This window comes from Acipenser ruthenus, chromosome 28 (assembly GCF_902713425.1).
Source record: "Acipenser ruthenus chromosome 28, fAciRut3.2 maternal haplotype, whole genome shotgun sequence".
NCBI lineage: Eukaryota > Metazoa > Chordata > Actinopteri > Acipenseriformes > Acipenseridae > Acipenser > Acipenser ruthenus.
In genome coordinates, this window is record NC_081216.1 from 6032394 (window position 1) to 6048020 (window position 15627).

The 15627-nt window shown below is 38.8% G+C and overlaps 1 protein-coding gene across 2 annotated transcripts; it reads left to right on the forward strand.

Moving 5' to 3' along the window:
* The first annotated feature begins 4695 nt into the window (after nucleotides 1-4695).
* Nucleotides 4696-11340, forward strand: LOC117434699 (cyclin-dependent kinase 5 activator 1-like). 2 transcript variants are annotated; one of them, XM_034057314.3, is made up of 2 exons: nucleotides 4696-5069; nucleotides 7344-11340. In XM_034057314.3, exon 2 carries the CDS (start codon nucleotides 7590-7592, stop codon nucleotides 8496-8498), a length of 909 nt encoding a protein of 302 aa, XP_033913205.1. In that variant the 5' UTR covers nucleotides 4696-5069; nucleotides 7344-7589; the 3' UTR covers nucleotides 8499-11340. The 2 variants fall into 2 exon arrangements, with proteins under 2 accessions (XP_033913205.1, XP_058859219.1); XM_059003236.1 differs by lacking the exon at nucleotides 4696-5069 and adding an exon at nucleotides 5080-5494.
* The last annotated feature ends 4287 nt before the right edge of the window (nucleotides 11341-15627 follow it).

Sequence of the window (15627 nt, forward strand, 5' to 3'; positions counted from 1 at the left end):
ACCTGAACTTCACCGAACTTTCTTTCATTTCAAGCACTAGTACAAACTATTAATAATACATAATAATAAAAATAGCAAGCAAACAGCAGCGGCAGTCCCACCAGACTTGAATGAAACGAACGCACCGGCAATTATCTCTGTTTAAAAGGTATTTACCACCCATGCGATCACAAGTTAAAAAAGAATCAGAGACGTAACAAATAAATACTTATTTATTTCAAATATACAATGGCAAAAACGTTAAGGTTTGGTTGCAAAAGTCCAAAAAGTTAGGAAACTGCAAGTTAAAGTAGCCACGCAATCTTAACTCTGCACCCGTATGTGTGTGTTTCCCATCACACTTGACATCATCAATGAGATCAGCATTGACATGACAAATTCTTCCCCTACAGGGTTTGGTCATCCTGCCAATCCGACCACACAAATATTGTCGTGCATATTGGTGGGGTTTTACCCCCCTTTTGAGATGGTTGTAAAATCGACTTTTAAACAGTACCTTCGTTCAAACCTTAACTATGTCTGCGCGACTGGTAATAAATTACCAAAAAACGGATTACCTGGCCAGGCAAATTGCAGTCTGTTGTTGAACCTGCAATGTGATGCACTTATTATTGCATCACTAAAAATATGGGGACAGACTAAAACGAATGACAAAACGGAATGCCCATTGACTACAATGGGGGAGTGGAATGCCCATTGACTACAATGGGGGAGTGGAATGCCCATTGTCTACAATGGGGAAAACAGAAGGATGGTCAATATCTCCAAATCCCAGACAGGAATATTAAAATCCCGAATACACTTTCTTTAAAATGAACTAGTACACAAAATAAAAGTGGAATGACAGGGAATGACAGCTGCTTTCTATGGAATGACAGGCCTGGAAAACTGAAAACACACTCAAAACATAGCACAAATAGGAATGACAACCTGTATCTCAAAATCTGACAGGAATATTTCTGGTGCGATCCTGGCATATGCAACAATAAATGGTCTTTTAGCCTGGTTGAGTTGACATCTGGTGACTCTACCCCCAGTTGTTCCAGTCGCTTGTATAGTTTTACTAGATCTGCAAGTCTGAATATGGTGGGAGTGGTACCTTCACAACAAGATTTCAGCTCAGTTATATAGGTGACTAGTTCAGAAAATGCCAGTGGACAGACTTCCCTGCCAGGTAAATCCCTCTTTGTTCAAAAGAGTTAACGGAAGTAAAACATATAACCTTACCAAGGAAACAAGTTAACCCTGTCCTTAAACAGCCACAGTAAAAATAAAGGGAATCCAGGGCAGTAAACAGATATAAGCAGTTGGTACTATTTTATTATTTTTTAAACCAATAGCTCACACAAATTAAACTCAGCACTGTAGCTAATAATAATAATAATAATAATAATAATAATAATAATAATAATAATAATAATGTTGCCAGTCCATGAAAAAATATGCCCCAATTTAAGAACTGTAAAAAAATTTTTTAAAAAAAACCCCTGCGGAGATAGAATGCAGAAAAGACGTTGAGAAAAGATAAATATGAGAATGTTAGCTACACTAAACGCTGCAGTATAATCGCCATAACAGTGTAGGACAGAAAAAAAATAAGGTTCCATAAATGAGTACACACTTTTAAATGGAAACAAAACACAGAGAGACTTTTTAAAGATAAATTATATATAACCTCTCACACGGCGGCGAGTATATATAACCACATTAATACTAAAGAGAATTCAATTTGTTAGAAAAGCTGTGCAAAGCACACAATATCTAAGACCTATTACAAATCCGACCACAGAAAATCCATGTCTTAAAACAAGTAGACATGCATAGATCGAAAGCACAAGCTAGCAAAAGAAATAGAAACTTAACCGAAAGTTCTAAAATAAATTTAAAAAAAGAAACGGCAAGTCCTGCGTACACCTCAGCAAAGAAAAAAACACTCCCCTTCATGATCTACAAACTCCCTTTTAAATCTTACCGGCTATCCTCAACAGGAAGGAAAGAATCTGTCCCAAACTATGGCAAACCAAAAGGGACAAGCGTAGCAGTAAATAGCATAGGCAAAGCAATACCGTTAACAATTAACTACTGCTAAACAGATTAATTTAGAAAAAAATAACATATATATATATATATATATATATATATATATATATATATATATATATATTGTCCATAGAAATATTTGAGAATAATTTTAGAATATAGAATATAGAACATAGAACATAGCCTGGCCAGGCAGTCAGTAATTCACTTGAGAATTACACAGTATCGTGCTTCTTACAGCACATTGTGTGGCAGTCGCCACACCACAGTACAGCAGACTAACAGCTATATGAACCAGCTGAGTCCAGACTGGTCAGATTGGTGCTTTGTTCCTAATCACACACTGTATATTACAAAAAATGCCTGGCTATTTGTTTTGCATTACTTATATGTGAGATTTCTTCATAAATCAGTAATTGCCCTTTGAATAGAATATACAGACACCGCTATATGGGTGATTTGATAAACCTTTCATTTAAATGAGACAATGACCACCAGGGGTTTATCATCCAAATTCAGCAGTGTGAAGTCATGGTTAGGGCTCTGGACCGGAGGGTTGTGGGTTCAATCCCAGGTGGGGGACGCTGCTGCTGTACCCTTGAGCAAGGTACTTTACCTAGATTGTTTGAGTAAAAATCCCAACTGTATAAATGGGTAATTGGATGTAAAAATAATGTGATATCTTGTAACAATTGTAAGTCACCCTGGATAAGGGCGTCGGCTAAGAAATAAATAATAATAATTAAACAAAAATCTACTACCTCAGTCAAGAGTTTTGTTAAAAAGGTGTCCAAATGTTTTGCTGAGTCACTGTGATAATACACCAGAATAACACTCAGCAGAGGGAATCACCAAACATTACAGTAAGAATTACACAGACAGACCAGCCACTGTGGTAATTCCCAGAGTGGAGGGTATTTTTCTCATAAGTATACAGTACTCACAACATTGTATTTGGTTGGGTCTGTTTTGATGCCACCCAGAGATACAGGTACAGTAAGGCTGTAATTCATGAAAATGTGCCCTACGAAGTGATGATCGAAGGGCGGAAGTGGGCGGCGGTTAAGGGGTGTTCCACTGTAGTGAACATAAAATGCTCCCTTCGAAGGGGACTTTGAGTGGGCGAAGTGTACAAGCACTGTACACTTCATGCCCACTTCAGCGGAAGAGATTTTCTTTTCATAACCCACCAAGCATTGCGTTAATCCCATCAATAAAAACAATAGCAAGCTACGTTACTCCGTATAGATGAGACCTTGAGGGATAGCTTTCTAACAAGCTAGTTGGCTATCTGTATTACTGTATTGTTCTCGTGAAACAGCTTTTTTCAGCTCATCTATTTTAATTATTACAGGGACAGATGACCGATTGTGTAGCACTGCAGGCTGTATCCCTGAATGAAAAATGAATTTGATGACGGGTTTTAATTTTAAATACATGTATTAATATTTATATTCACTTTTAATTATTTGAATTTTAAATACTAACCAATACAATGTATATTTACATTGTATTGGTTAGTATTATGTTGTGTACATAATTATATTGCTGTTAACGCAGAAGATAACTTGTATGTTGGTATTGCTGCTTGGCTGAATTTCCCTTAAGAAAAGGAATAATAATTGGAATTAGATTTTTAACTCTTTATACGCGGGTTAATTCTGCCTAGTTGTACTGTTTTCACTTTATTATGTATACCTTCTGACTGGTATGTGCTACATATACGTTCTCTAGGTCAAATGAAAGGCAACAAATTTAACTTTAAAATGGTATAAGAGACAGTGTTGTACATAGTGAATACACATTTCTAGCGCTGACCAATGATGACGCCTTTCCCTGGCCGTGAATGATGTCGCTGAAGCGTGTTCCAATTGAAACACTTTTGCGCCCCCTACGCCCTACTTCCCTTCGAAGTCATCACTCCTGGAAGTGTTCACTTTGAAGGGAGTAGGGCATAGGGGCGAGGTTTTGGAATGGAACACAGCCTAAACATCAATGGATGAACTGATAATAATAATATAATAGCACTATCCTTATATTATATCTGTAAGTAAGGTAGCTACTATAATGTATTCATGTCAAACCAATACCTACCCTGGTGTTGTTTACATTCAGTGTCAACTCTTAGAGCTGTATTGTGCTATAATTACAGCATATATGATGATAATGTATATCGTGTCACAACAGACAGCAATCTTAATATTATCGAACACTAATACGCAATGTTGGAGTATTATTGTTTTTTTAAAATAAAATATAAATCCACAAAACACCCAATACATGTTTAACATTTTGTTTGGTTTCTCTTCAATTTAAAAAAATAGAAAAAAATGCATTTCTTCTGTGTGGAGGGTACAGTATCATATAAGACGAGACATTTCTCACGCAAGACACAGTAAAACAGATACGTGTTTTTTTTTATTATTTATTTACGTGGATGCTTTAAATTTCGAAAAGAAAAAAAGAATAAAATGTAATTTAAAAAACAAACAAACTCGGAACATAACTGACTATTGTTTTTAATTTAAAAAAGTGAGATACAATCTGTTTTATTTGTGTATTACTTCAGTACAAAAACAAAGCCCGGCAGCAAAGTGGTTAACAATGGTCAGGGCGGGCTGTGCTAACTAGATTATAATGATCGTTGATGTTTGGTTCTGGAGTGGAGCAGAGAGGACAGCGTGCGAACAGATCACACAGGCAACATCACAGCGCCGCCGACCTTAGCTGAGCACTGACACAACTCACAACTACCGCCAGCTATCTTGAATACATAACGAACCCCTTCTAAAATTAGACTACAGGCAGGACGCATAACAACATCGACAACAACACAGCTGTTTGTTATTACTGCAACGGGCTATAAAACCAGCGGATTTTCGCAGCAGGGGGAATTTTAAAAACAAGGAATTTTATAGTATTTATTATAAAAGGGGAACCCCCGAGAAATAATAAAAAAAAATCACCTTGAAGAACTTGCGCACCAGCTTCCATGAACAGCATTGTCCTGACCTGAAAACCAACGAAAAGTAAGCATTTTGCATCCACTTGTAATTATTATAAACCAAATCCATGCTACCAATATTCAGTTGTTCAAAAATAAGAGAGAAAAAAACAGATTAAGATACATCTTTGAAAATCCAATAACTTTAACAAGAAGTATTTTTGTACATGTTTTTTGTAATTTAAAAAATAAGCAGAAACTGAAAAAAGAGTAGAGATTGGGAATTGCATTGTTGCGTATTGGAAAACAGCATTTTCACGCATTGAGACGCGAGCTCAGAACCTTGGACAGTAACCATTGACAGTTTGCAGCGCCGCCCATACTGCTGGACCCTGGCGGAATATATAACAAGAAATACATAATAATAATAATAATAATAATAATAATAATAATAATAATAATAATAACTGGGACAGGATATTTCCAAAAAACTAAATATATCACGATTAGGTAAGACTTTTCTCTTTTTATTTATGTTATTTTACGTCTTTGTAACTTAATGGTGATACATCTGCATTAACCGCTGTGGCCTCGGTCAGATTTATTATGTGTTCAGTATATATGTGCTAGACACCTTTTTGTTGAAGCAAATGTGTGTTTAATAGGCTTGCATGTTGTATTTATTATTATTATTATTATTATTATTATTATTATTATTATTATTATTATTATTATTATTATTATTAAATATATATTTTTTTATATGACCGACAATCGTTTTAAAGGTAGGTCAAAAAACATGACATAGAGCAATATAGAGACAAGTAGATGTATATTAGGTTCCTTTTAAATGTACTGTACCAGTCGCCATATTGAGAATGTGTAATAAAAAAATTGAAATATGCTAGCACCAGGATTAAAATGATAAAATTTGATGTTCTCGTCATACAATTAATAATTTATACGGTGGTTAAACAAAGGGACATCTAGAAATTAGTATTTAAAAAAGCAGTGTTTTCTGTAAATTTAAATACATATACAACACAGTATGCAAAAACAGAAATGCTAATTTGTAACAGAAATCACATGTTTTTTCTACTGTCTTTTACTGCGTGGTAAATTGCTTGTAGTCCGGTGGTTAAAGAAAAGGGCTTGTCCTCGGTTCAGATCCCGGCTCACTCACAGTGTGACCCTGAGCAAGTCACTTATCCTCCTTGTGCGCCGTCTTTCCGGTGAGACGTAATTGTAAGTGATTCTGCAGCTGATGCATAGTTCACACACCCTAGTCTCTGTAAGTCGCCTTGGATAAAGGCGTCTGCTAAATAAACAAATAATAATAATAATCATTCCACCATTCTGTAGAAGCAACGCAAGAGACCAAATTGCTGAGTTCATGCCAGGATTAGTAAACGAAGCCTCGATAATACCAAAACAATAATCCAAAGTCAGATGTATGGGTGTTTGAGGTTAGGTAAAATAGGTACAGAAGGCAAAAACGAGGTCGTTTTGATATACTCTTTGTATCTTTTTTGCATATATTCTGACTGGAACTGATGGGCAATGAGTTTCGGAGTTGGAATGCAAAGGTTTTATTGCTGTAATTAAATCATCTGAATTTATTTAAATTGGACTATTGTTTTGGCCCCTGTGCGCTGTCGATAAGATTTATCAAACCAAGGAATTGGTAGTCCAGAAGTTTTTTTTTTTTTTTTTTTTAGGTAACTTTTTTCATCTGGAGACACAGATATAGATGGCTATATTTTAGTTCTAGTTTTTACCATTGACATCCATTTATTTGAAGACCAAATGGCAGACAGAAAGAAAGACAGGTGGCTTGATAGTTTTTTGTGTAGACTGATAGACAGATCCTGATATTGGTTTGCATTTCATCTAGGTCAAAACAGACAGTTGTGGGTCGGACAGACAAATTGATATATTGACAGATTCCATGGTTTATTGCAAAATTGTTTGTATCTATAAACATAAAACATGGTAAATTAAAACATATTAGCTATACCACTGAAAGTGTGTCAAATGTGATGAAGGATAGAAGCGTTTGAATTTAAGTACAGTTAATGTTTAGTGTAATCAGGCATTTAAAAAAAACTGTTTGACTGTTTCCATAATAAAACATAATTTGTGTTAATTTTACCATTGTAAAGTAATGGAGAGATAGATCATACAAATACATGGAAAACATTGCTACTAAAGTAGCTATATGTTACAAAACAGATTAATTATAGATAAATAAAAAATGCATACTGTCTGTGCCTAATGAATCAGGATCCCTAGCTCAGAATATTATGGGCATTCTGATTTCTACCTGTCTGTTAATGAATCTCCCTTCTCCTATCTGCAGGCTTTGCTTCCCCAAGTGGAGAATACTGCCAGCCTTCTGCTCACAGCAAACAACACGGGAGAGCTATCTTTCATTGTCATCTTTCATCTTTCACTGCACAGACAGGCTCCACCATTTTCATTTTCACCACTCGACCCTGTTTGAATGTATGATAGAGCTGGCCCTCACAGCCAGGGTCCCAGGGCTTTGAAGCAGTGAGACAGCTGCCCCTCTCTTGTGAGATTTGCTCCTCTGCCACTTGGTATCATGGGCACTGTACTCTCGCTCTCCCCCAGCTACAGGAAAGCCGGGCTGTTTGAAGATGGACCAGCCACTGTGGGCCACTACACAGCTGTGCAGAACAGCAAGAATGCGAAAGACAAGAACCTCAAGAGGAGCTCCATCATCTCTGTTCTTCCCTGGAAGCGAATCGTAGCCGTCTCAGCAAAGAAAAAGAGCTCCAAGAAGGTGCAGCCCAACAGTGCCTACCAGAATAACGTTACCCATCTCAACAATGAGAACTTGAAGAAGTCTCTCTCCTGTGCCAACTTATCCACTTTTGCCCAGGATCCTGCCCAAATCCCAGGATCCAAGACTTCGACCAACGTTTTATCTTCGGTCAAGAAGGCACCCATTTCCAACTCTAACACTGCCCCAGGGACCCCCAAAAGGGTCATTGTTCAAGCTTCCACCAGCGAGCTCCTGAGATGCCTGGGTGAGTTCCTCTGCAGGCGGTGCTACCGGCTAAAGCACCTGTCCCCTACAGATCCAGTGCTGTGGCTACGCAGTGTGGATCGGTCCCTGCTTCTCCAGGGCTGGCAAGACCAGGGCTTCATCACACCTGCCAATGTGGTCTTTGTCTACATGCTCTGTCGAGATGTTGTCTCCTCTGAAGTGGCCACCGAGCATGAACTGCAGGCTGCCCTGCTCACCTGTCTCTATCTGTCCTACTCCTACATGGGCAATGAGATCTCCTACCCGCTCAAACCCTTCCTGGTAGAGAGCTCTAAGGAGGTCTTCTGGGACCGTTGCCTGTCCATCATCAACATGATGAGCACCAAGATGCTGCAGATCAACTCTGATGCACACTACTTTACCCAGGTCTTTGCCGACCTCAAGAATGAAAGCCAGAAACAGGAAGAACGAAGTCGACTGCTCATTGGCCTGGACCGGTGAACCAGTGAGAGACTGAGCTTGAGGGGCTCTAATCAACCGAGATTAACTAAATTCTGGTATTTTGATGTCCTAGTCCAAGTCCATATCCACGTCAAAATTTAGATCCAGCTGGTCTACATTTATGTGGCATGCATATGTATGGAGGGCCTTTATTGACCGACATGTCTGTGTTGTAACCCAGTTGCTAAACTGTATGTCATAGATATTATTTATAATTATAATAACAATGATGAAGTTTAGGTAGTCAGAATGACACAATATCTTTGTCTATAGACTTGTCCAAGCCTCCTGAGTGTTACAATACATATACCATATACCTGGACTTGGACATTCAAACACCAGGATATGGACTTGAATCAGGATTGTTGCATTCAATATAGTCCATCCCCAAGTGCTGCATCTTATACCTGGTCTTGGACTGCAAAATCAATAAAAATCTTAGATTTGGACATAAATCATGAGTATTTTAGTAGTTTAGTTCAGGTTCCAGCAAGACCCAGTGATTTGAATAAGCAGGACTTGGACTTGATGAAATACCAAACTTCAGCCATGCTCTGTTAATTAAAAACAGAAAAAAACTAAAAACAAATTACTTTATTGCTGCCGACTTGGCAACTTAATGGCAAGTGTCTGAGATGAGGAGCACAGAAGTCCCCAAACCCAATCTGCACCACATTTATTTCAAAGTGTGGCGGCCATGATGTATGTGGCAGCCTCTTGATGTCAGCTATGAGATGACAGCAATCTTGTATATTTTCACCTTCAATAGAGCTTGTTGACCAATCTTGAGAGATACAGTAGTCCTTTCTTTTTGTGAGAGCAATTGTACACATGCAGCTGCTCATTATAGGTTTACTTCTACTTAAAAGGGAAAGGAATCTGACTTTGTGGGTTGGGGTGTGGAGAGAAGGAGGTTATTGAATAGCAGTAATGGCTATTAAGCAATGGTCTTTGACATATAAGAATGTTTTTAAGTTGACTTACTTTGTTATTGAAAACAAAAATGAATGTGGGTTCTCTAATGCTTACTTCATGCCCTTAGACAATTTTTTGTTTAGTATTTAATGTATTTTAACGACTGTGAAAGATGGATCACTGATAGACAGGTTTTCCACAGAACAGTATCAAGCTTATAAGGTAGTGCAGTCCTTAAAGACCAACCACTGATTGTTGTCTGCTAACAAAGGTACCCATTTAGTTGTGTCCAATAATAACTGGCTGGTAGAACCTATTTTGGCCTCAGCACCATCCAGTTTTAATGAAACAATTAAACCTCCATCCAGATACCTATTAACCCTTTTATACCTTCAATCTCCAAGTATTGGATTTGGTCACTCCTGGTCGCATACTACTCTGTCTGATTTTCATCAGCAGTTCATTTTCCTGCAGATTTGAAGACAGGGGGTACTAGACTGCACAACTTAAAAAGCTCTAGTAATGCTAATCTAGATCTCTTTTTTTAGGGTATTCCTAATAGAATACAATGGGCAGGATTTTCAAAAGGTTGTAAATGATAACTTCAGTATTAATCAAGAAATATGATTAACACTGGAGAGAAGTATGTTGCATTAATTTTGGCATTTTCAAGCGGTCGTTATGACTATCTTGTTGTTAAATAATGATGATAACGTGATTTCCAAAAATATGTTGATTTAGGAAATAATGTTAATATCTTAATGAGCAGTGCTTCTTGCGACTATTTATTTTTGCGTGGGAATTTAAAAGCAAATCCGTGTTAATTGTCATAATTTATCAGGAGTTAAAAATTTGAAGAATTTGCAAGTTCGATACAATAACACTGGTTTTTGAAAATTCTGCCCAATGTCTCATTTCCACTGAATGTGGTGTTGGGGTTTGCTTTAGCCCAGGATCTTGCTCCCACAATCCATTGCCCTCTGCCCTTCTGTCTGCCTCAGTCAGTGAGCCAGCTGGGATTCAAACCCAGAATCTCCTTGCTGTTATTCCTCAGTTTCCGTTCTACCATATGCTAAAACTTTCAAATGTGCTGTTATAAGAAACAAAAACAGGAACATTATCATATCTTGTAGAAAATCAAGGTGGTCAGACAAAATTAATTAACCATTCTTTAGCCAATGGTGTTAATCCACACAGTTTCAGAATGCTGGTTATTTATTTGCCACAGCACCTTTTTATGTTTTTAAAGCAATACTTGTGTGTCAAAGGCTTTAGTATGACGTGACAGTTGTGCAGACAGCAAGATGGTTTCCAACATTTCTAAAAAGTAATCATTCTAACTGTATTTGTCAAATTAAACCCTTTTCCTTTTTTGGCCCCTATGGAAAATTGACAGTCAGAAGGTCCACTTAAAACAATAACAGGCCAATGATTTCATCTACTCTTTGTCATTCCACAGCTGTAAACAGCTGCTGCTGTGAAAGTAGAGGAAACTGTTTGTCTGTTTTAATGAATGCTGAAAGATACGCAAGGTTTGATACGATTGTTTCCAGAACCCAATTGTTTTTTTGTACTGCTTCCACATTTATGAGCAGTCACCCAAAGGGCTGATTGAATGCTGGTTCCTCGTTTTTTTCCTGATGGTAGAAAGGTGTGATGCACAACAGGGGATCATGCTGCTGATGCTGTTAAATGAAAAAAGAACAAAAATATAAATTAATTAAAAAAAAAAAAACAAGCCACAAGAATGTGTCAGAATTTAGGAAGCGTTTTTTGTAAAAGGGAACTGGATTTTTTAAATTTATTTTTTGCCCACTTCTATCACTTAACAGTGATGTTGTGCATGCATTTTTTTAAAAAATATTTGTGTTGGACACTTTAAATTGTTTTCTTTTAGAAATAAAACAGCTATATTTAAAAAAAAAAATGCATATGCAAATATATGTTCTTTAATGTAATTTAATTTAAGGGAATCATCTCTGGACTTGATTACTTTTTTATTTGTTAATTTATTAAAAAACACCTTGGTAATGTACACTGGTTGGCACTGTGTGCTATATAGGTGACCCAGGCCTCGTCATTTATGAGAGGAGCTGTTCTCTTTCTTAGAAGCTCTCTCCCATGAACAAGAACAAACTTTGCACCTGTATTTTTATTATCAGAAGGCAAGTAGCAGCAAAACAAAGTCAAGGCAATTTCTGATTTCTGCAATACATTATATAATAAAGCTGAAAAAGGACCCCAGGCAATGTTTTCTATAGTAGAAAATTATTGACCTGAGGGAAGACTATTGTTACAGACAGGGGGCTATAAAGCCTGAAGCCGCAGTCTGAGGGCATCGCACCCTGGAGGTAACAAGTCTTCCTGAGGGGCATTTCATTTTCCACTATGGTTGAGTCTGCAGTGCATATTTAATATATGAATCAGTCAAGAGAATAAGTGAGGCAAGGTTGGATAGTAAATACAACTTTATACATTTTGTTTAAATATAGCTGATACAGCATATGTAAATAAATAAATAAGAGACATTTTTTTTAAGTTCATACCATATAGTTAGCAAAGTTTTTCTCTGTCTTCGTCTGGTTTGCCGACTGCTGCATAATCCAGTTTATATCCCGCCCGTAATATTTGTTTTCGTCGAGTTGCATTTGTTTGAATTTCAGAAAGTCAAAAAACAGTGACAGCGATGTTTTAATCACCATTTTAGTGCTTGGAGCATCTTTCTTTTGTAGTATGCTTTGTAATTCATTTTCTGTTAACTGACAGAATAGAATCGGTGTTCAGCCATTTTCTCTTGTGAAAAGTGCAGTGGAGAAAGACATTCCTTTGAAAAGGGGCAGGACTGACAGTGATGTGAAGCAATCACATGACAGACGGAGACCATTGCCTGGTAGTGTAAGGAAGTCACGGCAATAGTTAAATCTATATTTCCTCTGTGATGAGGTTTTAACCAATCACAGGCCAGGATTTCCAATCACTGATTCATATAATATATATGTTTATTGGTTGGGGGGTGGAATCTGTCCCCCAAATGTATTCACTAAGACGTGCCATTTTTTTTCACTTGCAACACTAAGTAGTTGTTCATTTGGAAATGTTCATAGAATAATAAAAAAAAAAAGTAATAGATTTTTTTTCTCTCCAGTGTTGGGTAAATCATTGTTGAACAGTGTTAATAGAACTTAAGATGGTCCTTCTCTTTAGTTGTGTATGTGTGTGACTGTTTGTATGGAAGGATGTCTGAGTTCTATTATTTTATTGGGGGGGGGGCGTTATGATTGTTCCTTTGGAAGCCGTCCTCTGTAATTTAATTTTAATTTTGTGCTTATTTATTTTTGTACTGTGATGGAAAATAAAATGCACTGATTGTTCATGATGCACAAACTGTGGTGGTCTCTGAATCATTACTGTGTTCCTTATAATAAACAATAATATCACATTTTAAATGTTCTTTTTAAATTAATGTTTATACTGGATGCATAACAAATAGCATTTTAATAAATGAAACATAGTGTATTTCATAAATCTTTTTAATGTAAATGGTCACAGTATGTGCATTCCTAAATACAGTATTTTTGAATCCAACACTGATAATTATCTAGGATCTTTTCACTCTCTTAGGATCCAAGGGCTACAGTAAGTAGACATTTTTGTGAAACAACCTCTTATCGTCCAACTCCAATTTGAAGAACATAATCTACTACTAGTACTTTAATATTAAATTGTGTTTTATGCACAAAACAACTGGTATATGAGGTACAACATTAATGTTTTGTGCATAAAATACAGTTTTTCAGGAATCAAACAATCAGTGCAACCCATTATAGTATAGGAAGGATATGCATTGCTGTTGCACCCTATGAGTCAGACTAACACATTTCAAGAAAGGGTTTATTTAGAAATCTGGCCACAGGAGAAGTTATTGAATTATTCAAATCTTTGCATAACTGATTGAAATATAAAGTAATTTCTATGAGAAAGAACTTCATATCTAAAATAACATTGTAATCAGATGCAATAGTATTGAATGCAGATCTAATAACATCAACTAATAACTGTCAAGACTGAATGGGCAGGCAGTAGATAGAAACCTGTCTTTGCTGGTAGCCGAACACAAGCAGCTTTGACTTTCCCAGGCACGCGTGCCTGAGGGGGACAAAGCACCACTGTTGGATGCCCCTATTACACCAGGTCATACCTTTGGTCCCGCAGTGGATGAGATGCTGCAGCAAACCGCAAACCAGCAGCAAACTGGCACCCAAGGCTCCAGCAGCCTCCAAAACTGGCACAGCCGGCTGCGCCAGCTGCTAGAGATGGTGTTCAGAACTGGCCCATCGCTGTTCGCTGCAGAGACTACAATAGGGTATACCTTTTCAGGGAGCCACCTGGAGTATTGCCATTAGTGCACCACGGACATCTGGGTGCTTACTACCGTTCAGACCGGCAACTCACTGCTGTTCAAACACCTTCCCCCTCCCTTTAGAGGCATGATTGTAACATCAGTCACAGACCCACAAGACGCTGCGGTGGTGTCTCAGGAGGTAGCAGCTCTGTTGCAAAAATGGGCTATTTGTATGATAGTCCCCCTCCAGTTGGAGGAAGGGTTCTACTCCAGGTACTTCCTGGTGCCCAAGCGTGATGGTGGCTTCAGACCGATCCTCTACCTCAGACAGGTCTACCAGTATCTGAGCCAAAGGAGGTTCAAAATGTTGACAATGCAACAGCTGTTGCAGTCAATCAGGCCAGGCAACTGGTTCACCACGGTGGACCTCAAAGACGCCTATTTCCATAAAACCACCACACAGAAAGTACCTGTCATTCGCCTTTCAGGGAACACTGTACGAGTTCCGGATCTTGCCATTTGGGAGAATGGAGGTCGTCACCATGGATGCGTCCAGCCTGGGCTGAGGCACTGTGTGGAATGGCAGGGGGAGCGCAGGGGGTGTGGAACCCCCCTTGGCAGGATCTCCAAATAAATGTTTTTTTTGCAGAAGGTTCGAGTGAGACATGTGCTTGTCCGTACAGACAACACGACAACAGTGGCTTACATCAACCACCAGGGTGGCCTCAGGTCTCCCAGTCTCCATCGCGTGGCCCGCTAAACTTTTTCTCTGGGCACGAGAACCTCCTCTTACATCTGCCCGGGGTCATAAACTGGGTGGTGGACCTCCTCTCAAGAAGGGTCCCAGCACCCAAGGTAGTGAGCCTCAAATTCCCCTCTGGCTCTCCATAATAAGAGGCAGGGACCAACTGGCAGAAGATGCCTTGGAACACCAGTGGCCGAAGCAATTGTTATATGCCTTCCCACCACTCGCCTTGCTCCCACTGTGTCTGTAGAAAATCTTAGTAGCCCTTTATTGGCCCAGGAGACCCCTGATGCAGCTCATGAGCGGTGAGCTGTGGAGACTGCCCAAGCACTGTGACCTGCTCAGTTAGGCACGGGGGACCTTATGACATACCGACCAATCGAGCCTGTAGCTCTGGGTCACCTGTGAATGGCTGCATTTGAGCCATCTGAGCCTGTTCAATAGGGTTATTGACACCATACAAAGTGGGAGCGTCTTTCAGACGTGGTGTCTGCCTTATGGGTCCGGACGCACGACTTGTCCCATGGCAGTAATACTGGAACTTTTGCAGGACCTGTTGATGAGGGGAAATCCCCTCTACATTTAAAGGTCTATCTGGCAGCCATTCGGCTTGCCATGTCAAAATTGACCCATCTCCCAAGGAGCTCAGCTTCCTGGCAGGGCAATTTGTGAAAGGGGTTTGACGGCTTCAGCTGCCTATGAAGGACATTGTTCCTCGCTGGAGGTTAAACGTGGTTCTCAATGCACTGTTAAAGCCTCCATTTGATCCCATGCATTCAGCTGAGCTGAAATATTTATCACTCAAGCGACTGTTTGCTTGCTTTCACCTCCGCAAAGCGGGTGAGTGAGATGCAGGCATTGTCAATAGCCTTAATTTTTACAGAGGCCAGAATAAAGGTTATGCTCCGTACCAATTCTGCCTTTTGCCGAAGACAATCTCGGCATTCCATGTCAACCAGTCTGTGGAATTGGAGGCTTCCTTCCTCCTTTCAAGTCTGACAGGGAGCTGTTACTCCATATGCTCACCCAGTGTGGGTCCTGGCGTACTATGTTGACAGGACAAACAGTTGGAGGCAGTCTGAACAATGTCTGGCAAAGCCCTGTCTAAACAGATGCTGTCCAAATGG